Source organism: Lynx rufus, unplaced genomic scaffold (genome assembly GCF_022079265.1).
Source record: "Lynx rufus isolate CCGP_SWC_20201006 ecotype Redwood Valley unplaced genomic scaffold, mLynRuf1.p SCAF_5, whole genome shotgun sequence".
Classification (NCBI taxonomy): domain Eukaryota; kingdom Metazoa; phylum Chordata; class Mammalia; order Carnivora; family Felidae; genus Lynx; species Lynx rufus.
The window spans coordinates 77,875,916-77,897,295 of NW_025814867.1; the positions used below are offsets into that span (position 1 = coordinate 77,875,916).

Below are 21,380 nucleotides of genomic sequence, written 5' to 3' on the forward strand. Positions count from 1 at the left end.
GAAAGAAAGTATCTAATACCATGAATTTCATTAACCAATAATTTCCAAAACACACGTGCAAAACTCCAGTGTTTCTTTATTGAATTCTCTCTTGAATTCCATCTTAAAATAAAAACTATGAACCTCAATTAGAATTAACACACATTCTGAGGGTTAATTTCCACTTTAGAAAGAAAAGATCAAGCCCTTTTTAAATACAATTACTAGTTTAATGACCAGTGAGCATACGAAACCATGTTTATCAGCAGATTCACGTAATAATTTAATAATTATTTAATAATTTAATAATTATTTTCCTTTATCTTAAAGAATATAGCTTTCCCAATCAAATGTAAACTTTATTTTGATATCATATCAAAGAATGACATTGGGAATTGCAAGGGAGCAGAATGCATGACCCCAAAATGTGCTACTTTAGCATGTAGATTATTTGGAGCTGAAGGCAAACAAGACCCTGCAGGTTCAAGAAAAACTTTTCCTCTCCCTTAACTATCTAAAATAATTGAGACAGGGGGCCTGGCCCAGAACGGGAGCTACTACCAGAGAGAACTTTTAATCTAAATGACTCATCTGTAGGACAAGACAAACATCTAACCGCCACACATCTGCTCTTTTTATCCTGAGAAGTCCCCCTCCTCAGGCCCACATCCCACCCAATCCTTAGCTCAGGGTGGCATAGTAGCCATAACCGCCTGACTTATTCCTGGGGCTCCTGTCCTTAGGAGGCTCCCATAGATGTGTAATTAGAATTGTTTTCCTCCTGTTAATATGTCTGATGTCAACTTAATTAGTCAACTAGCCAAAAGAACCTAGAAGGATGGAGGAAAAACTCTTTCCTCCCCCATAAAACCTTTTCTAAAATTGAAAGCAAAGCTCTATCTTTTTCTCAAAAGGAGAAAATTACTTTTTAGAGTTTGCTTATTGAAACTTGGAAGCACAAAATGAAAAATAGGGGTTTTACACAATTTCATTGCTTCATACTTTTAAGGACTAAAATATCTTTGTATAAAACTATCTCTGCTATACTTATACACCAACAAACTATACTTTCATTCCAATTATTTTTTAAAAGGAGTAGCAATTTCCTTTCAAATAGTTACACAGAACTATAAAACTCTTATTTAACTCTAGAAAGGATGAGACCCTTTCGTCATACAAATTAAAATGTGAAGTTTACTTGCAAATCTACACTCCATCACTTTAATATTAACGTAAATACGATGAAACTGCCTTCATCAACTCCTTCATTTTGGCAACACAAAGATGAGCTTCCTGATGTTCTATAAACAATGTTTATATGATGGAAGTTCATCTAAAATTCAACATAAGCAATAACATATGAGTGTGGAATGGAAATCAAGGAATGGTCTTAAATAGGAAGGAAAAAGCCCCAGTATCTCTTAAGCAGCAAGAGCATCTTCCCAGTTTAGTTTCAAGACATGTACCATCGTCCATTCATCCTCCTGTTTCCAGAGCCCTGAAGATAACAAAAGAAAAATATTAATAACTTAATTTCCTGTTGCCTTTCTGCACATAAGAAAAAACTTGCATTTATAAAATCATATAAATCAAGGTCAGATGACAGTTTAGAGTGATAAGATACATAAGGTTTAAGGTTAATTATATTCTTCTGAGGGTCATATTAGTTCCTAATAGAAAAGACAATCATATACAAACATGAAAAAGTGGCTGTCTATAGGGATTAGTCTAAACTAAGATTTACCTTCTTCTTTCCAAAGGAAATGGGAATTTTATCAGATTTCCAATTCTTAATCTCAGCATTTATTAAATACTATAAAATTCTTTTTTTTATAAAAAGTAATACTTCAAAATGCAAACAACATATAGACAATAAAGAGTAAGTTTTTGCAGTTTTGGAAAACAGTTCAGCAGTTCCTAAAAAGGTTAACCTATGACCTTGCAATTCTACTCCTAGGTATGTACCAGAGAACCGAAAACACACATGCACAAAAACACTTGTGCACAAAAGGAACATAGCACCATTCACAATAAACTTGAAAACAATTGAGAAGGGAAATGCCTCAAATCTCAGATCGAATGATGAACAGATAGACCTCACTGTGTTTATCTAGACACTGGAATATTATTCAGCCACAAAAAGGAATGACCCACTGACACATCCTACAACACAGATGACCCTAAGATCACGATGTTAAGTGAGAGATGCCAGGCACAGAGGTCACACGTTGTAGGATTCCATTTACAGGATATGTCCAGAGTTGACAAATCAAGAAACAAAAAGTAGCTTACTGGTTGCCAGGGACTGGAGAAGAGAGAAGATACTGGAGGTGGAGGAATAAGGAGTGCCTGTTAACGTGTACAGGGTCTATATTCACGGTGATGAAAATGTTCTGGATGAAAGTTGCACAAACTTGTGACTGTGTTAATAAAAGCCACTGAATCCTTTACTTTAAAAAGGTGAATTTCACGGTATGTGAATTCTATATGAAAAAAAAATTAAGAATGTTTTCTTTCACCCTAGACGTCTAGCCTTGTTCCTCAAAGACAACACTTTCAGTAATTTCTTTAAACCCTTTCAGAAGTTTTTAAGGCATGTAATTAGCACATAACCATGTGTGATAATCCCTTTCTTTTTTGAAAACACACAAGACAATATTTTACTCCTCCTCTTCTGCCTTCACCGCTCCAACCCCCCAGTTTAGAGATGATTCAGTATCAGCACCCACAGATATACCTTATTCTTTTTCTTTTTTTCCTTAAGTAAGTGCCATGCCCAGCTTGGAGCTCAATGTGGAACTTGAACTCACGACCCTGAGATCAAGACCTGAGCTGAGATCAAGAGTCGGACACTTAACTGACTGAGCCACCCAGGTGCCCTCTACCTCATTCTTTTTAAAGATGCATTCTAGAACATGGATGAACCAATTCATTAGGCACCGGCCCTCTACTGGAAAGCATCTGGGTTGTTTTCCAGTCTGCAGCTATTTCAAACAATGCTGTAATGAACTTATTTTTAAAAAAGATCTTTACATAAATGAATGTATCTGTAAGATAAATTCTAATCAGTGAAATTGTTAAATTGGCAAATTCTAAGAAGTGAACTTGCCAAGTCAGAGATAGTGCGCATTTAGAATTTTTATTTTGTCAAACTATCCCCCCAAAAGTTTGCACAAATGTCCACGTTTTCCAGTGGTAAATGAAATGTCTTTCTAGTGTTGTATACCACCTTTGGATCCTTGTCAATCCAATAGAGGAAAAAACGTCTCTTAAATTACTTATAAGTAAAAGTGAGTATCTTTGTGTTTGTATTTTTCTGTGCACTATTTATTGACATCTTCCGTGTTTTTCTGTTATTAGTCTTTAAAAATACTTCAAAATAGAGAAAAGCAAACTAATCTCTATTTTAAAAAGAGTATTTTATATTTGGATTAAATTCAGTTCTGGTAAGTTTGTCTGTATCCACACTCCTTCAGTATTCAAATCTTCATTTGGATTAATTCTGGTAATTTATTAATGTTCATAGGTGCCACTAACAAAAATTCGCTGACTTAATTGATTTGTGTGTAGGGTGATGGGAAAGATGAAAGATGTGTTAGAAAGGTGAAAGAAAACAAAAGCTATGAATGGGGAAAGTAGTATCTTTGGAAGTACAACCTGTATTGGGCAAGAAGCAAAAAGAGTAAAACTTGCCCATTATATTTGCCCAGTATTCCATAGGCTCCACTTGGAATATTTTGGTTGGTCTTCTCACTGTAAAATGCAGTAAATATGGGTATGTCAAGTCTGTATATGCTGGTGGGAGTGATGGGGGAAAAGTGGCAGTGGCCAGTAACCTAATATTCTGTACAGTTCTTTGGCATGCTTCTAAGATTTTCCCAAGATAATTTGTTCTAATGCCCACCAGTGTTTCCACGTAGGAGTCTTATCCTGCTGCTTGTTTGGAGCCTGCGGCAGGGGGCACCAGACTGTCCAGCTGTTGGCGATGTCCTGTATTAATCAGCCACTCATAAAACTTGTTCTCCACGAGTACCTGGAACTGCTTCCTCTGATCCCTAAAAGTGCCGTCAAGAGCAAAAATAATGTAAGAACACTGGTTCACGTTCATTTTCCTCCAGGTGATTGTAAAACGCTTTAATGGGATAGACATTAAATTGTGTCTAGTTATCCAAATAACTGCTCTATTGAGTTCTGTACATTGGAGCACTACCACCACCAAAATATATATATATATATATATAGGTCAGATACAATACATTATATATAAAAGTATTCTGCACACTCCTCAGCTTCTATCCAAATGGTGCTCATTCTTCCAGATCCAACACAAATTCTTACTTCTTCCATAAATCTTCCCTGACTACCCATGCCATGTTTTTTGAAACTATGTTAACCATTCAGTGTGTCCCTGGCTTCCAGAGTTCAAAGACTAGTACCTTGAAATAAAATTTTGTGGTGAACATAATAAACCATAATCATCTACTATCACAGCATGTAATCTAAAAATAAGATATTTTAGCGCCCCAAGTTTAGGATGGTTATAATTCCAGAATAAAAGACAACATTTTAAATGGATGAAATTTAGCTTTGTTTTAAAACACTATACTTATTTTTCACATTTTACGGCAGATTAGGGAAAACTTTGACCAAAACTAGCATCAGTCCTTGGAGCAGCATTAGGAATCCACCCCTAGAGAGTCGGTCTGTGGTGGATGCCAGGAAATCTGATTTGTAGCAAGCCCCTTGGATGACCTTAACACACAGCCAAGGTTGAGAACCACCGATAGAGGGTAGAGAAGTAAATTAAAAACTAAGCCGATTCATTCAAGTATTGGATTATGTGGCATAGTCTATACATGACCTTTCATTTATAGAGTCCTTTATCTGTCAACAAACTTAAGCTTCTGAAAAGAAGCGAGTCTAATTCTTGGGCCTCTAAGTGCTCCCATCTCCCAACCAAACAGCCTGGAATAGGGACCTTAAAAGACACACTCTATCTTTCTGATTACTTTACCATGGCTGTAAACATGTACAGATTAATTTTCCCGTGGAATTTTATATAAGGCAAATTCTTCCTCTAGAAAACACTTACTTTGTCAAACGAGCCTCCTTCACAGTTTTCTGCCAGATTTGTATCTTCTGCTCTCTTTGACGCAGTGCTTTCTGATATGCATACGGAAGCCCCCCAGGTATCTCTGTCGTATCCCCTTCCATTTCAAAGGGGATAATAAATACATAGAATTCACAAGGTGGTAAGAGTCGGAAGACACTTGTGTCGCTGCTCTCTCTGCACACAATCATTGGATTATCCCAATAGTTAGGCACTGTAGCAAGGCCGGTCCTGGCCATGTGATCCTCCAGCATTGGATAATGGGTGTGAAAAGGGGCCAAAGTTACTGTCTGGTTTCCAGAGAGAATAAGTGGGCGTGTAGGCGTCAGAATGTGAAAGACGCAACCTGCCGTGGAAGAGATGGACAAACGGTGGCAGGCAGCAATGACTTTAATGTTGTCACAGCTATGGAGGTGAAGAGCAGTCTGTACGGGGCCCAAGACAAATGTGCTATTCCTGCACTTCTCAATGGTCACAGATCTGTAATGTGAAAAAAATCAGGTGAACTCCCCAGTGAGAATAAGTGAATACTGTGCTACAAAACTATTCTCTGATAGCAAAATCAGAGAACTAGGACAATCAGTCCTAGTCCAAAGAAAACGTCAGAATATCAGAACACTGTGCTTACCGTAGGGGAGACAGCAGATATATAAAAGATTCGTTGCAACGATGAATCTTTACGTGTGCCCCCACCAGAGTATCTGAGCTCTTGGCCAAGGTCTGCTTGTAAACCTGGCTCATCACCACCATGCGGTGCATCCTAGGGGCCACATGAGTATTACAAGCAATCTTAGCTCTTTTGGTCGTCCCTTCAACTATGTAAGAAAAATATAAATAAATGAGATAGTTTCAAATCAAAACAACCATATGAGGTTACATATGTCTATGTGTGTATACGGGTCTAAAATTAGATACATACAAGGTTTGGGAAAATGTTAGATCTGGGCTTTGGGTAGGGAGGTGTTTGCTATACTGTTCTCTATGTTTCTCAGTATGTTTGCGATATTTCATAATTTTTTGTCATAAAATTTTTTGAAACCTATAATCCATTCAAGATTGCCTACAGATCTAAGGTTTGTTTCATGTGTAACCATTCAAGTAATACACCTAAGTTCATATGGCCAGAAAGTGACAGAACTGGCCCGACTCAAATAACTCAAATATCTTCTCCAAGTTGACTCAATTTATCATCCCAGTCCTGAAATAATCTCTTTAAATTGCCATAATACTAATTTCAATCCCCTCCTCAGCTACTTACCACAGTATTCCATGAATTCTATTTGGATTCAGGTCTTTAATCCCTAGATCATTAGTGACTGAGAGCATATTTTCCTCTCACACACAGTGCCTCACACACACGGACACTTAAAACATCTGTGCAGGGGTTACCCTCCTAACACAGTTTCGCCATCATGTGACTGGCTTCTCAGACTGTGCTTCCCTGCAAGCCATCAGGATACCCTTGTAGATAAATGAATACTGGCCAAATAGGAAGAGGTCACAGAAATATGTGATTCTTCTTTTTTAAAAACAAAACAAAAAAACAACTTACTGCTTCCTTTTATTAAATAAGTAACACATGGTTATTGTAGAAAAATTTTAAATAGTGGCAAAAGAAGATAAAAATTATTTGTGATCCTGTTATCCACCACCATTAACATTTCGGTATAATCCTAAGAGATTAGATATCCTCTTTTTCCTACTAGTGACTACTGCTAACATCTAAACAACTGCTTGAGCCTATATTCTTTTATCAACACCAAAAATTTATGTAGTATGTCCTATATATTTATGGCACCCTCAGACATCTGGAAGTCTTTGACCTCCTCTAGAGCAATAGCTTGGTTAGACATGGAATTCTTGGGTCACAATCTTTTCACTCAAGATTCTGTATATGTTGCTCAATCGTTTTGTTTTTTGGCATTATAAAAATTTGATACAACTCATTTTTTTAATTACATGGAGCCTATTTTTTCCTTTATCTTTGAAATTCAGAGATTGTGGGAGTATATTCTAGTTTTGGGGGGTTTTTTTCACTAATTTTGCCTGCAATTTGCCTCAGTGTAGGCACCTACTTCTTTTTAAACTTCCACCCGAGCCCCCTTCTCTTAAAACTTCTACCTGGGCCAGAAGTCATACAGCACCCGAACCTATCCTGGACTGTCAGGAATAGGTATTTGATGTGACCAAGGCCGGGATTTTCTTTACTGTAACTTGAGTTTTCCAATTTAGAAAAATCTAATCTGTTTGTGTCTGTGTGCCTAGATAGGACCCCATCTCTACACCAACTGTCTGACGCTGTAACCGTGGAAAGGCCAAATGCTGCTGTGGTACATGGAAAACAGGAAAGCCTTAAGCAAAGGAGCATGTGAGAGGGCAAGGGAGAAAGAGTCTGAATAAAGAAGAGCAGAGAAAGAGAGGACTGACCCAAGTTGGAACTGCTGTTAACTGTAACCACAAAGATCCAGAATCACAAATCAACTCTCTGACTCTTGCTGCCTTGACAGGAAAAAGTCATAGACAAAAGAGAAATGTTCCCTTTTCTTCTCTCTTATAGTAGCAATATTTTTCAGGTCTTCTACAAAAGGTGTAGGACTATTAATACACCAGAAAACACACACTTCCTTCACTTGTCATCCAATTTTTAATATAGATGAAAATACTGAAAAATACCTTGGTGAGCCCAAGCCAATTTCTTTCCAGACTTGAGGCAGGCAGATGTACCAAATGGATTCCCAGTCAAACAGGTTCTCAGCCAGGCTTCCAGCTTGTAGAAAGAAAAGGTCTTAGAGAGCCTTGAGAAGCCACTTTCTGCATGTAGTGGTTGCCACAGTGCAAGTTCATGAAGTGGATATATCTTCCTGGCTCCACTCACTGTACCTTCAATCAGAAAGCTGAGGGCCACAACAGCTTCTCGAGAGACGAGACTACTATGGGTCGAATGAAATGATGCAGTGAGTTGTTCTGGATCTAAAAGCAGCTCAAGGAGGTCTGACAGATGATCATAGACAAATGCTTGGTGACTATAATCATTCCAGTTCTAAAAAATATCAAAATAAAGCACACTTAACAAAGAGATTCTACAAGACCTGAAAGTGTTGTATTTTAATTGCTTTTTATTTATATTTTGCCTCATCTCCTAAAAAGCATTTAAGGTAGCAATGTACACCTCATAAAGATTTTTTAAATATATGTGATAGGTATAAACAGATTCTCTGCCTTCTTTGGCTAATTCAAAAGTAATACTAAGAGCTAATCCTTAGTGTGTGCCAACCAGTAAGTGTTATACAAACCTTAACATATTTAATCCTAGCAACAATCTTGCAAAAGATGCCATTACCATGCGCACTTTACAAATAAGGAAATGGAGATAGAGAAAGGTTAAGAATCTTACCCAGGGTCACAGAGCTGGTAAATACTCTAGGTTTCAGATCTAACATTCGATGAAGCACTGGGTTTCCTTTTTTTAATTTACTTTTATTTGTCATTTTGTCTATTTGAGAGAGATAGCAGGGGAAGCGGCAGAGGGAAAGAGGGAAAATCTTAGGCAGAATCTTAACCTTAAGAATCTTAATCTGACTCAGGGCTCAATCCCAGGACCTGAGATAATGACCTGAGCTGAAACCAAAAGTTGGATGCTCAACCAACCGAGCCACCCAGGGGTCCCATGTTGGGTTTCTCTACTTACCTTCTCATACTACAGGAGGAATTTCAAATACCACTGGATGAAACAATGCAACTGATCTTACAGTAGCTAGATTTAAGACAAGTTATAACTTTTGGAATAAGCTTGGAGTTGGCAGATGTCTCAGTGACTTGGCTCATTCATTTGACAGATATTTTGTGAATATCTCTTATGTGGTATGAGCAGTGTTAACTGATGAATTATGCAAATTGGCTACGACATAGTCTTGTCCTCAAGGAACTCAGAGTCTATGTAGTGAAAAAACAATATAAGCGAGCAACTATTACACAGTGAGATAAGACCTAGGGCAGAGATCTGTGAAGACATGCTAGGAGCATGAGAGGAACAAGGAACTCCCCTTGGGGGAAAACAATCATTGTGGAGTGCTGTTTGAACAGATTCTTAATTCACGCAAACATATTTTTAAATAAGGCTTAGGCCTAGGGAACAGCATATGCAAAGACCCATAGGAATAAAATTACCTGCTGTGTTCAGAAAACTGGAAGTTCTGGGTGGGATTTAGGAAGCATGCTGGGAAGTGTCAGGTAAAGTTAAAATAGTAGGTAGGGACCAATCAGGAAAGGCCTGTAGGAAACCCTAATAAAACATCTGGGCTTTATTTTGTGTGCCAGGGACTTTAGGGCTATTTTCTAAATAGCTGTACCCTTTTTTCTTTTTAATAAATTCTCATTTGGATACCAAAGAACATGTTAGGGGCACTTGGATGGCTCAACTGGTTAGGCATCTGACTCTTGGTTTTGGCTCAGGTCACGACCTCATGGTTTGTGAGTTCAGGCCCTGCATCAAGCTCTGTGCTGACAACACGGAGCCTGCTTGGGATTCTCTCTCTCCCTCGCTCTCTGCCCCTCCCCCACTTGTGCCCATGCGTGTGTTCTCTTTCTCTCAAAATAAGTAAATAAATACTTAAAAAATAAAAAAAAAAAAAAACACGTCAAAGCAGAGCTGTCACTCTTCATCTCTCTTATTGCATCCTCCTCACCCATCGTAGGCCCTGAGGTGGCCCCATGGAGCACAAGATGAAAACGGCAGTGACAATGATAATTCATTGATGGCAGCTTTGGCAGGAGACAGATATAATCCTTCTGCATTTAGAAAGTCCAGTGTAGTGGGTGGGGTGCAGATTAAAAGCAGAGTGACCAGGTAGGATCTAATTATGGAAGTCAAGGTCCCCCCACCTCCAAAATGTCATTATGGTCTATATAAGAGGAAGAGACAGAGTTTATATATATATATATATATATATATATATATATATATATATATATATATTTAAAGATTTTATTTCTTAAGTAATCTCTATACCCAACATGGGGCTCGAACTCACAATCCTAACATCAAGAGTTGCATACTCCACTGACTGAGCTAGCCAGGTCTTCTGAAAAGGGACAGACTTTTAGAGTTATTTTGGAGGCAGACTCGGGAAGACTTGACAAATAACTAGGTACAGGTGCTGAGAGAGTGAGCATCGGAAGCTGGTGGTAACTTGAACTGGCATAGAGAATATACGTTGATTTAAGTAAAGGGAGATTTTACTGTAGGCACACGTGGTCATCTCCCAAACTGAAGTGTAGGTAGGCCTCATAAGAACTGGAACTGGAAGGCTACCTTAAACCTGGTTCTTTCTCAGAGGCCGATGTCTCTACATGTCTGTTCCATTCTACTCTTTTTCTCTGATTACCTCAGTTTCTAATCCCTCATAACTCCAGGGCACTCATGAACATGGTGGCTATTCTGGTACCAATATCACTTGAGCCACCAGCTCAAGCACCCCTCACAGACTGGTAACTTCTTCAGTTCCTGGGGCTACTGATGGGGCCAGGTCATCATTTCCAATCAGACCAATTTCACATACATACCTATGAATGGGTTACTCTAGTCAAGGGTCCATCTCTGGTCTAATCAGTTGGGAAAGGTCATGCTATAGCACAAACTAAGTCACCATTTACTGCTGCTTACTATGAAACAAGTCTCATGCTATTATATTAGTGAATTCTCACAGCCATCCAGAAATGTGCAATATCCTCCCCACTTATCGAAGAGAAGCCAAGGCCTAGAAAAGTTAACTAACTTGCCTAAAATCATGTGATACCAAGTGGCAGAGCCAATTTGAATACAGACTACAGATGGTTCAAAACACCGTCTCTATACGGTACCCACTCAACAGGAAATACATGTGGAAAGAGCAGACAATTATTGGTCTTTCTAATACATCTGGACTTGGGCATTCTGAAATTAAGGTATAGATAGGGCATCTGCGTGAAGAGGGGAATCTAAAATGCAGACAAACTCAGTAGTCATTGAGATATATAAAGTCATGGGAAGAGAAGAATTATGTTTAAAGAATATGTCTAGTGTGAGGGGGAAAAAAAAAAAAAAAGAATATGTCTAGTGAGAAGACAAAATGGCCCCAAGCAGAATCCGGGGGGAAAAGCAGCCTGTCGGGGCCAGGGGGGGAAGCTCATGAAGAAGAGTGAGAAGGAAGAATTAAAAGCAGAACCAGGAAGGAATAGCATCATGGAATATAAGGGCGGCCAGATTTACTCGAAAAAGATTATAAAAGTACCAAATATCAGAGAGGTTTTTGTTGTTGTTTGCCTCAGAACAATTTGTGTGTGTGTCTGTGTGTGTGTGCCTCAGAACATTTTTAAGGAACCTGCGCATGGCAGTAATACTGAGGTCTATGTTTTCCTTAAAGTTCTTCAGAATACTTTTACATAAACGGGTAAAACCATTTCAGTTTTCCTTACAAAGACAGAAGAAATAACACAATTTCTAAAACTCACAACATGAGGCAGTTAAATTTAACTTCTAGGTCATCACATCATATAATATTACATAAGCATGCTAAGCTTAAGCATACTGAAGCACATCATTTAAACATATGAGAAGATATTTTTACAGAAGTTGTGTCAGTAGATCTCAACATACTTTGCAAACTCTACATCTTTTCATTTATCCTACCTTAGTCAAATAAGTAGATTCAAATTCATTGACATTTGCAAAACTGAGAATTCTAATGAGAGTACAGTGAATAGTTTGCCCAAAAATCATGCAATTTTGGGTCACCAAAGGAGCAGAAATCACCTATTTCGACTAAGACTGAAAATATTTATTTTGTTTTATAATAAGGAAAAGAAATGAAAAAAGCAAAACAAAACAAGCATGCCAGCAAATGACTGGCTTATATAAGTAATCCTAACACAATTTTTAATGAAGACAAATCATCTTCCTCACAAATTCCCTTTCAGAGGAGACCAAAATTTAAACAGTACCTTATTATGGCAACTGGATTTTTCAGCCAAGTCAGGAGACTGAGATCTATTTCTGGGACTAGGCCACTCTTCTCCAATCAAAGATGTCCTCAGGGAAACCTTGTTTAACTGCTGTATATATAAGAAGAGCAGAAACTGTAGGGTGTCCACTGAAAGCTGTCCAAGAAGAAAAGAGATGATGAACACATGTCTTTAAACCACACCAGTCCAGGGACACCTGGATGGCTCATTTGGTTAAGTGTCTCTCTTTTTTTTTTTAATGTTTATTCATTTTTGAGAGAGAGAGAGCACACATGTGCACATGAGCAGAGGGAGGGGCAGAGAGAGAGGGAGACACAGAATCTGAAGCAGGCTTCAGGCTCTGAACTGTCAGCACAGAGCCTAATGTGGGACTCGAACCCATAAACCAGGAGATCATGACCTGAGTCGAAGTCGGACGCTTAACTGACTGGGCCACCCAGGTGCCTCTAAGTGTCTGACTCTTGATTTTGGCTCAGGTCATGATCTCATGGTTCGTGAGATTGAGCCCCACATGGGGCTCTGCACTGACAGATTCTCTCTCTTCCCACCCCCCCTCTCTCTCCCCCCCTCTCTCTCACAACCCCCCTCAAAATAAATGAATAAACTTAAAAAAAGAAAATCACATCAGTCCCTATTCTACAACTAAGTAGACATAGTAAAATAAATTCACAACAGTTTGCTGATCTTAAGAACAAAAATGTAGAAACTTGCTAGCATTTGATATGTAGGTCTCTGATACCCAGGAGTTCCTAAAATCAATTAAACTGAAGTCACCTACCTTCTTGGAAAGCTATGTAGCATCTTTGGCTGTAGACATTCTCTCCCAAAATTGATGAAGTGGATAAGATGAAGTACATACTTTTAAAAAATATATTATTTCAAAAGTTTAAAATTATAATTAAAAAAAAGGAAACACTTTAGTCATTTGAATAAATAAATTAATGGAAGAAAGAAGAAGGAAATTTCACCAAAATTTGGAGGTTGGTCTAACCTAAGACTCACAGACTTATCAACAAAGTTTAGGGTATCAATGCAACACTTGAAATTGTATGTAATTTTTTGGTGTATGTACATTTTATAGGGGGGTAGGACTCATGTTTTCATCAAGTTCTTCAAAGAGTGTGTGACTTAAAAAAATATCACTGGTCTGATAGAGGTTTATAAATCATTTCGTATTTGAAAAAGGGTCTGGTTTGAAGCTCAGGACTTGAAGTTCATGATTATCCTCAGAAATCCATTTCCATGCACATACAGGAGGCACACAAAAGTAACACATCTGGTACTATAGTTATAGTATAGCTGAAAATCACTCTACCTAAGAACTTAAAAACACAGAATCTCAGGATCACCTAGACCTACTCAGTCAACTGTCAATGGAACCCCATGAATCTACCTATTAAACGTTTACTTTCTTAATCAAATTTTTTGAGATAACTGTAGATTTGAGATTACATGCAGTTGTAAGGATAGAGAGACCCCGTGTACACTGTATTCAGTTCCCCATCTTGCAAAGCTATAATATAGTAGCACTACCAGGGGACTGACGTTGGTGCAGCCAAGTTACAGAACATTTCCATCAACACAAGGATCTTGCATGTTGCCCTTTTATAGCCACACTCACTCCCTACTTCCCCCTCCCACACCCACCCCTTCCTTAATCCCTGACAATCACTTATCTGTTCTCTATTTTTGTCATTTCAAGAATGTTATATAAATACAGTATGTAACCTTTTGGGACTGGCGTTTTTATGCTCAGCAAAATTCCTTGATTTTCTACATATGTCCATTGAATAATTATATGTTATCATTATTCCTTCATATACCTTCCTATTCAAGAGACTATAAGATCCTTGTCTTTTTCATTTTTCTATTCCTAGTAATTACCATAGCACATAGCACATAATAAGCACTCAAAAAATGTGGAGCTTCTTGAAGGTTTCATTCATCTCTGTATCCAGCATCCACTACTGTACCTCACACATAGTAGACACTCGATAAATGTTTAATTAACGAATAACTATACTGTTCTTTATCTCTTGGTTGCTTGCAACACTTTCTTTCAATTTCCAAAACCCTGTTTAGATATTACCACATGTGGCAGAGAGCGACTAGTACTAACTAAATATACCTTTGCTTTTCTTCCTGGGCAAACGACTACATAGCATTTCCCAGCCTCTCTTGAAGTTAGACATGGTATAACCGAGTTATAGTCAATGGAATGTGGGTGGATTGACATACACTATTGACTCTCCCAAAAGAAATGGCAGTAAAAGACTCCGAGACCCTAGAGGACATGGCTGGGAAAAATTGTATCATGCCTGCAATTATTCATTTCCACATCCTCCGGGAGGCTTTTGGGTCTGATACATGGCCATAGGAGTTCTTTACCTCCTGTGAGGTAGTTTATCTCCCCAACTTCCTGATTTTAGACATGGACATATGACAAAGCTTTAGCCAATGGAATGAAAGTCACTGCAGTCTATGTCACATCAGAGCCAAAGTTTAAGAGGCATTGTGAGCTTTCTCCTGCTCTGCTGCTCTTCCCTTCTGTCCTAAGAATAGGCATGACCAACACAGAACATGTTTCTTCGGCCTGGGTCCCCAAATGAGGAGACACATAGAGCCAAGCCGTCACCTGGAAGAGAGGCCTAGCTAAAGTGCAAGCTGCACATAGAATAAGCAAGAAATAAATCTTTGTTACCGTAAGCCACTGGAATTTCATTTTTGTTTGTTTTTAACTGCAGCAAAGCTAATACAATTGTGGTTCCAAAAGACAGATGACTAGATCCCTGAGTTATTGCTTGGACAACAGCAGCCTACAGATCCATCCAACTGGATGTCCTGTGGTATACTGCTGCTTGAAGGAGAAATAAACTGTTAACTGTGCCAAGCCACAGAAATGCCAGGATTGCTTATTACTGTAACGAGCCTACTCTGATTAATATACTTTCTCTGCGAAGTCTTTCCTGATCACCGGAACTAATCACTCTCTTCCCTATTCTATTTCTGCCCTTTACGTTACACTTTTACTAGTGTACATTCTACACTATCAAATAGCACTTTTTCACACACCAACCTCCCCTACTACACTATGAGCTCCATGAGGGCAGAGATGCTATTCCAATCATCTCTGAATCCCAGCACATAGCAGATGCTTACTTAAAAACAGTCGGGTGCCCTGACTGTAATGTATCAATGGTTCATAAGCACTGACTCACCTTAAAATATTTTTAACTTTCTTTGAGAGAGATAGGGCATGCGCGTTTTCAAGTCAGGGAGGGGCCGAGAGAGAGGGAGGGAAAGAGAATCCCAAGCAGGCTCCACACTGTCAGCGTGAGCCCAGTGCAGGGTCCGATCTCACAAACCATGAGATCATGACCTGAGCGGGAATCAAGAGGCAGATGCTTAACTGACTGAGCCACCCAGGTGCCCCTCACCTTAAAATATTTTTAAAGTCAATGAAACTATTTGCTTCTTTCATTTGCTGTGTTCTTGTAATGTTTTGGAAGTAGGTGAATAGGGATTGCTAAGTAAGAGCTAATTCATTAAATACCACCCAAATGGAACTGTTTAAAAAAAAAAAAAAAGGCACTTTGGGATCACAATGATCATTCACCTAAAACCACACACTGCACAGCTAGTACAAAACTTACAAATAGTTTCTTTCTCAAAACAATGAAACACACATACACATACATATACATCTATACCTGATTTCTTTGCTTTTCGACTTCATCCTCAGACATGCAGTTGGACAGAAGCTCAGACCATTCCAGGCGCTCTTCTGGTGTCTTCACTGCAAGACTGTCAAATATTTCAAAGTAAAGCCACGCCAGATCCTTGGCCAACTGCAGCTTCCCACATGCAATGTGCCTCCACGTAGACCAGTACAGGCGTGGGTAAGCCCCCTCTGTGGCCCGGGTTCGCACATAGGTGGATATCTTCCTGAGATAGTGAAGACTGAACTTGGATGGAGGGGGGACTTGCAAGGCACCCACTATAAAGGGTTCTGCTTTCACCCAGAGGAGAACTCCGGACTGATCCATATTATCTCTAAGGACATCTGTGTGAAAAGACTTCTTGGCATACCTACGAAACAAAAGTTTTTTCACAAACCGAGTTGAACAAAACTCATTTATGCATTTTTTTTTGATTTTTTTGTTTTGTTTCACTTACATGGCTTCTTTAAGGTGACCCCTCCCTTAACTATTTTAAGATGTACTAGGTCAGTTTAAAAAGCAGATCTAGTTCATCAACCAAGAGCAGAATTCTTGGTCAGATCTCACTCCAACCCATTTGAACAAGAAAAATTTTGTGATGAAACAAAATTATCTTCCTTGAATTGTTTGAAGTGGTTGTTTTAGGAAGAGTGTAAATGCATGAAGTATGAGTTCCTGCTCAGGAAAGGAAGAAATGAGTCATCTCTTCACAGGACATCTTTGCCTGCCCTGAGGGGGAATGGTAGTCAAAATAAGGGGGATAAAACTTCCAAGTCAAATCACTTACACATAGAGGACGGTAGGTTAAAATTTTGGATGTTAACTGACATATAGTTCAATATGAAGCACTAACATGAGGCAGATGAATACTCACACGAGCATAGGCTGCAAAAATAGATCATCTTTATTCTCTGTAACAGTGAACCCGTTCTGGCATATTCTTTGTGCTTAGTTCAGGTGCAGTGCTTTTAGATTTTGCTTGTTGGTTCTTGGTTTTAACAACAATATACAATTTTTATGGGATAGTTCTAGCTAAAAACAGAAGGGGAAGAAATCATCCACTGTCCCACCATCAAAGGGAAACTAGTTAACATACTCTTGTGTTTCCTTTCTATCTCTTTTTCTACACAGACGGGAGGTTAGTTTTTGAATTTTCAAATGTGCGGTAATACCATATATACAATTGTGTTATTTTAAAAGTTCATAGCACTCTAAATAAATGTACCCGCATGTATTCACCTGTTCTCCTATTTTCAGACATTAAGTAGGTTTAAAAGTTTTCACAAAAACAAGGCACGCAAAATACTGATCATTGTTGAAGCGGGGTGATGAGCACATGGGGGTTTATTTACCTATTCTACTTTTGTGTATGTTAAAATTTTCCACTATAAAAAAAAGCTTAAATGTAGGTGAAGGGTGAAGGGGATTAAGAGGTACAAAATTCCCAGTTATAAAATAAGTAAGTCACGAGGATAAAAAGTACAGCATGGGGAATCTAGTCAATCATACTGTACTCACTTTGGTGACAGATGACACCCACACTTGTGGTATTTTTGTAATGTATATAGTTGTCAAATCACTACGTTGTACGACTGAAACTAATACAATGTGTATCAACTATACGTCAATTAAAATAATGAAGAGTTTAAATGTTATAATTAATGCTATATTACTATCTTTCTGTGTATTTTCTGCACTATGATTATTTCTGGGAAATTTTTCAGATGTGCATTTGTGAAATGAAGTAAATGACATTTCTAAAGCTCCTGATACATATTCCCATTGCTTTCCAAGATGACTGTATCAAACTGTATCATCACTTGACCAAGGGATACCACTTGACCATTGAGCAATTCTCAGCATTAAAAATATCACTTTAAAAAACCTTCCTTATACGACTGGTGGAAAATGTTTTATTGCTATAATTGTATTTTGCCTTTCATTCCAAAAAAGGCATGTGTCTTTGGGGAATTATCTGCTCCAAAAATAACTGACATCAGTCGAATGCTTAATACCTGCGAGGTAGCACGCTAAATATTTTTCATTTTCACCTCCTTTCGTTCTCTCAACCACCTGGAGATAATATGATTGTCCCCATTCTCAGATGAGAACACTGAGGCTTAGAGAAGTCAAGGGACTTACACCTTTAAGTTGGCACTGTTCTGGATCAGAATTCAAGTCTGTCTGACTTGAGAACCGTGTTATTCACAAATGTACTTTAGGAACCCAGTTTGGGAAGAATCTCCGAAAACGGGACTGGATCCAGGAGAGGATTACCAGAATGAGTGGCCTTAGATGTGAGGCCACAAAGGTCCAGGTAAAGGAATGTGGGAGCATGAACCCGAAAGAAGGGGGTGAGAGGCTAAACGACAGCTGGCTTCATACAAGGGAATGGCTTAGCGTTGTTCTGAGTAAAAGAGATCGGAGTTAACGTGAGAAAGATCTCAGTTCGCCCCAAAACGGAAAGCGACTGCTCTGTGAGATACTGAACTCCTGTTCCTGACGTGTGCGACCAAACGCCAGGGTACGAACTCTCCATTTAACTGCGAGACTCCAGACGGCTAAATTCGTAAACAAACAAGGGCTCTGTGGCTCTCAAGAGCAGCCCCGGGGAGGGCTGGGGTTGGGTTTTTCAGGCGGGGACAGCGGCCTGAGACCACAGAGGTCCTCTGGGGGCTTCGCCGACACCTCCGATGTTGTCCGGGTTCGGGGCCGCACCAGCTCCCCGGCCGGAGTCTGGGAACCGGGATGGCCCAGCCGACAGGCCCCGTAGCGGGCCCGAAACCGGGCCATCTCCAGGGCAGCCTCCCCACCCTCCCTCCCTGGCGCCGGCCCGCGCGCAGTTACCTGCGAAGGCACGGCTGCTCCGCCGCACCCTCCGCGTGCCGCCGCGCCCCGCTCGCCCGGCCCAGCCCCTCGCCCGCCGCCTCCTCCACTGCGCAGGCGCCAGGCCTCGCACCACAGAGAACCGGAGGCCCACGCAGCTAGAGCGGCCGCCAGGTTCTCCCGCGGACTGAGAAAAACTCGGCTGAGGCCGAGAGTCCCCGGTGCTGGGACCTGGAGCCAGGCCTGGCCGCTTTCTGGTGCCGCGCCTCCCCACGCAGGGAAGTAGCAAGTTTTTTATTGCTCCACCCAACCAAGGTCAGCCAGTAGCTGCTGGTAAGGTCAGCACGCTTTGATCAGTAATATAACAATGACAGTTTACGTTTGTAGTGTTTACTAGGGGCCGGCAATGTGTAAAGCACGTTTATGTGCTATTATCTCAGTCTTCCCAAGAGCCCTTCAAGTTAAGTACACTTGACTTACTGAGAAGTAAACTAGAGGTAGAAGAGGTCTAAGTAATAGACCCCTAAGGTCACACAGCAAGAGAGCTCCCAGGATAGAAACCCAGGCCGTCTGAAGCAACCCCCCAGGATTAGCTCCTTAACTTTGTTAGCTGTCCTGCCACGTTAGGGCCTTCACGAAGCTTTTTTGGATTCCACCCTACAGAAGACATCACTCCTTCCTCGAAGCCTCCACGTAATGATTTTTAGCCATTTCCTGGTTTCTTAGTTCGTTTATGGCCTCTATAGGTGTGGGAGATACAAAAGTAAATAAGGCGATAAAATGCAATTTAGTTTCTCTTTGATGTGGCCTCCCCTATGAGGCGTTTTCCTGAAAGCAGTAACCTTATCTTCCTCTTACCTCTATGGGTCAGGAGACAGGGGCTTTGGATTCAAACAGATCTGGGTGAGAATTCAAGCCGCACTTCTACCTTGAACAGATTCTGTCACCTCTTATGCCTTTGTTCCAACAGCAATGATTATTGAGCACAACTGTGTGTCTGGCACAGTGCTAGGCACTAGGACCACAGCAGTGAACAAAATAGATAAGATCCTTCCTTTTTTGGAGTGTATATTTTAATAGGGAGAATAGATAATATGTATTAAGGAAAAAATGGACAATTTCAGATATTAATAAGTGCTATGAATTTGGAGGGGGAGGTAGGGGGGTCAATGCTGAATTTGAGCTGAGGACTGAAGAATAAGCCATCATATGAAAATCGCAGTCGAAGCAACTTTTACTCTGTGGCAGGCTTCATTCTAAGGTGCTGTTCTATTCAGGTGTGAACAAAACAGTCCAGGTTCATGCTGTCTTGAAACTGGCATCCAGTTGTGTGAGTGTGGGGGATAGGGATGGAAAAAAATAGGATGGTGTAAGAGTAAGGGACTCAGTAGGGGCTGTTTTTGATTGGTTGGTCAAGGAAGTCTTCTCTGAAGTAGTGACATTCCAACAGATTTGAGTGGAAAAAGGAGTCACCCATGTTAAGAACTAAGGGAAGAGTGCTTCAGGCAGAGAGAAAAGCTAGAACAAAGGCCTTAGGGAGGAATAAGTTTGGTGTATTTAAAAAAAGAAAAAAACCAGTTTTGCTGGAACATGGTAAGGAGTATACTAGGTGCAGGTACAGATCATCTTAAGCTTTAAAAATTCTTTTTCTAGCTTTCTTGTGACATATACAGAGTTTTACAAGCTATCATAAAGAGTTGGGGTTTTATTTTAAATGCAGTGAAAAGCCATTCGGGGCTTTTGAGCAGGGTAAGGACAGGATCTGATATGTTTGTAAAATATCATGGGGATGGGGGTCAGGAGTGAACACGAGATACTAAAATATTAAGAGTGGAGGCAGGAAACCCACTTAGGAGGCCTTGCCAAGTGAGAGATGATGTGACTTGGCCCTGAGAGGTAGTGGAGATGTACAGGAGCGGAAAAGATTCAGGATACAGTTTCAAGGCAAAGATTTGGATAGGGGACACAAGGGGAGGAATCAAGGTAGACACCTACAATTTTGTCGTGAACAAGTAGGTGGTGGTGCAATTAATCAGATGAACAAAAGCAGGTGGGGCGAATCAAAGAGTTCTCATAAGTGTGATGATAGTTATTCGTTGCGTGTTTACTGTGCAAGACGCTGTGCTAGACGGTTTACAGCTTTTCTCCCTTTAAAGTTTCACAACATTGCCAGTAAAATGTTTTGCCTCAGGTTTGTAAAAATAAAGCTTAGGCTAGACTGGGAGGGGTATGGGAGGGGGGATGTTCTCACCGCTAAGAAGTGGTGGAAGCCGAATCCGAACCTAAGTATGTCTGCCTCCATAGCCTCTTCTCCGAGAAACCCAGGCAATTTTCTTCCGGGATTGTTCGAAGAGGGTAAATAAGTTCTCCTAAGCAATTCGTCCGCCCTACGTTTGGCGTAGAGTAATTGTCTCCGCCCATTCCGCCAAAGTCCCTCTGCTCCCGCATCCAGCTCAAAGCTGTGCATGAATGAAATTCCGAGACTTGTAACCGAGGTAAACCCTCCCTCCCACAATTGGGCAGTGCTGCAGGAGGAACTTCGTGATTGGTGGAGAGTCCGAGGAGGCGGGCGGGGGGAATTCCTATACCTCGGGTGCCCTCGCTTGGCATCGTTTCGCCCCGACCTCCTCTTTACGTAGATTTCTACGACTCGCCGCTACCGGGCCTGAGCGGATTCCTGCGGCGGCGCGATCCTCTGACGTTTTCTCCTCTAATAGGCCCGGAGCTGCGGCTGCAATTCGGAAGCC

General features: G+C 40.3%; 1 protein-coding gene across 5 annotated transcripts; it reads right to left on the reverse strand.

Moving 5' to 3' along the window:
• Positions 1 to 56: 56 nt before the first annotated feature.
• TBCCD1 (TBCC domain containing 1) lies at positions 57 to 21,108 on the reverse strand. 5 transcript variants are annotated; one of them, XM_047099450.1, is made up of 9 exons: positions 20,885 to 21,108; positions 19,236 to 19,373; positions 15,799 to 16,177; positions 12,068 to 12,223; positions 7,763 to 8,129; positions 5,718 to 5,904; positions 5,072 to 5,569; positions 3,884 to 4,034; positions 57 to 1,477 (listed from the first exon to the last, which is right to left on the reverse strand). In XM_047099450.1, the coding sequence occupies exons 2-8, from the start codon at positions 19,301 to 19,303 to the stop codon at positions 3,905 to 3,907; spliced, it is 1,785 nt and encodes a 594-aa protein (XP_046955406.1). In that variant the 5' UTR covers positions 19,304 to 19,373; positions 20,885 to 21,108; the 3' UTR covers positions 57 to 1,477; positions 3,884 to 3,904. The 5 variants fall into 5 exon arrangements, with proteins under 5 accessions (XP_046955406.1, XP_046955408.1, XP_046955409.1 ...); XM_047099452.1 differs by lacking the exon at positions 20,885 to 21,108 and adding an exon at positions 16,682 to 16,839 and having other exon boundaries at positions 19,114 to 19,328; XM_047099453.1 differs by lacking the exon at positions 20,885 to 21,108 and adding an exon at positions 16,682 to 16,839 and having other exon boundaries at positions 19,236 to 19,324.
• Between the last annotated feature and the right edge of the window lie 272 nt (positions 21,109 to 21,380).

Excerpts from the sequence above, each read along its gene's own strand:
- TBCCD1 (XM_047099450.1), bottom strand. The coding sequence starts at position 19,303 with ATGTCTTCTGTAGGGTGGAATCCAAAAAAGCTTCGTGAAGGCCCTAAC. Across the intron at positions 12,224-15,798 it reads TCGAAAAGCAAAGAAATCAG|CTTTCAGTGGACACCCTACA; the intron begins GTATAGATGTAT and ends CTTCTTGGACAG. Across the intron at positions 5,905-7,762 it reads ATTGGCTTGGGCTCACCAAG|TTGAAGGGACGACCAAAAGA; the intron begins GTATTTTTCAGT and ends TTTCTTACATAG.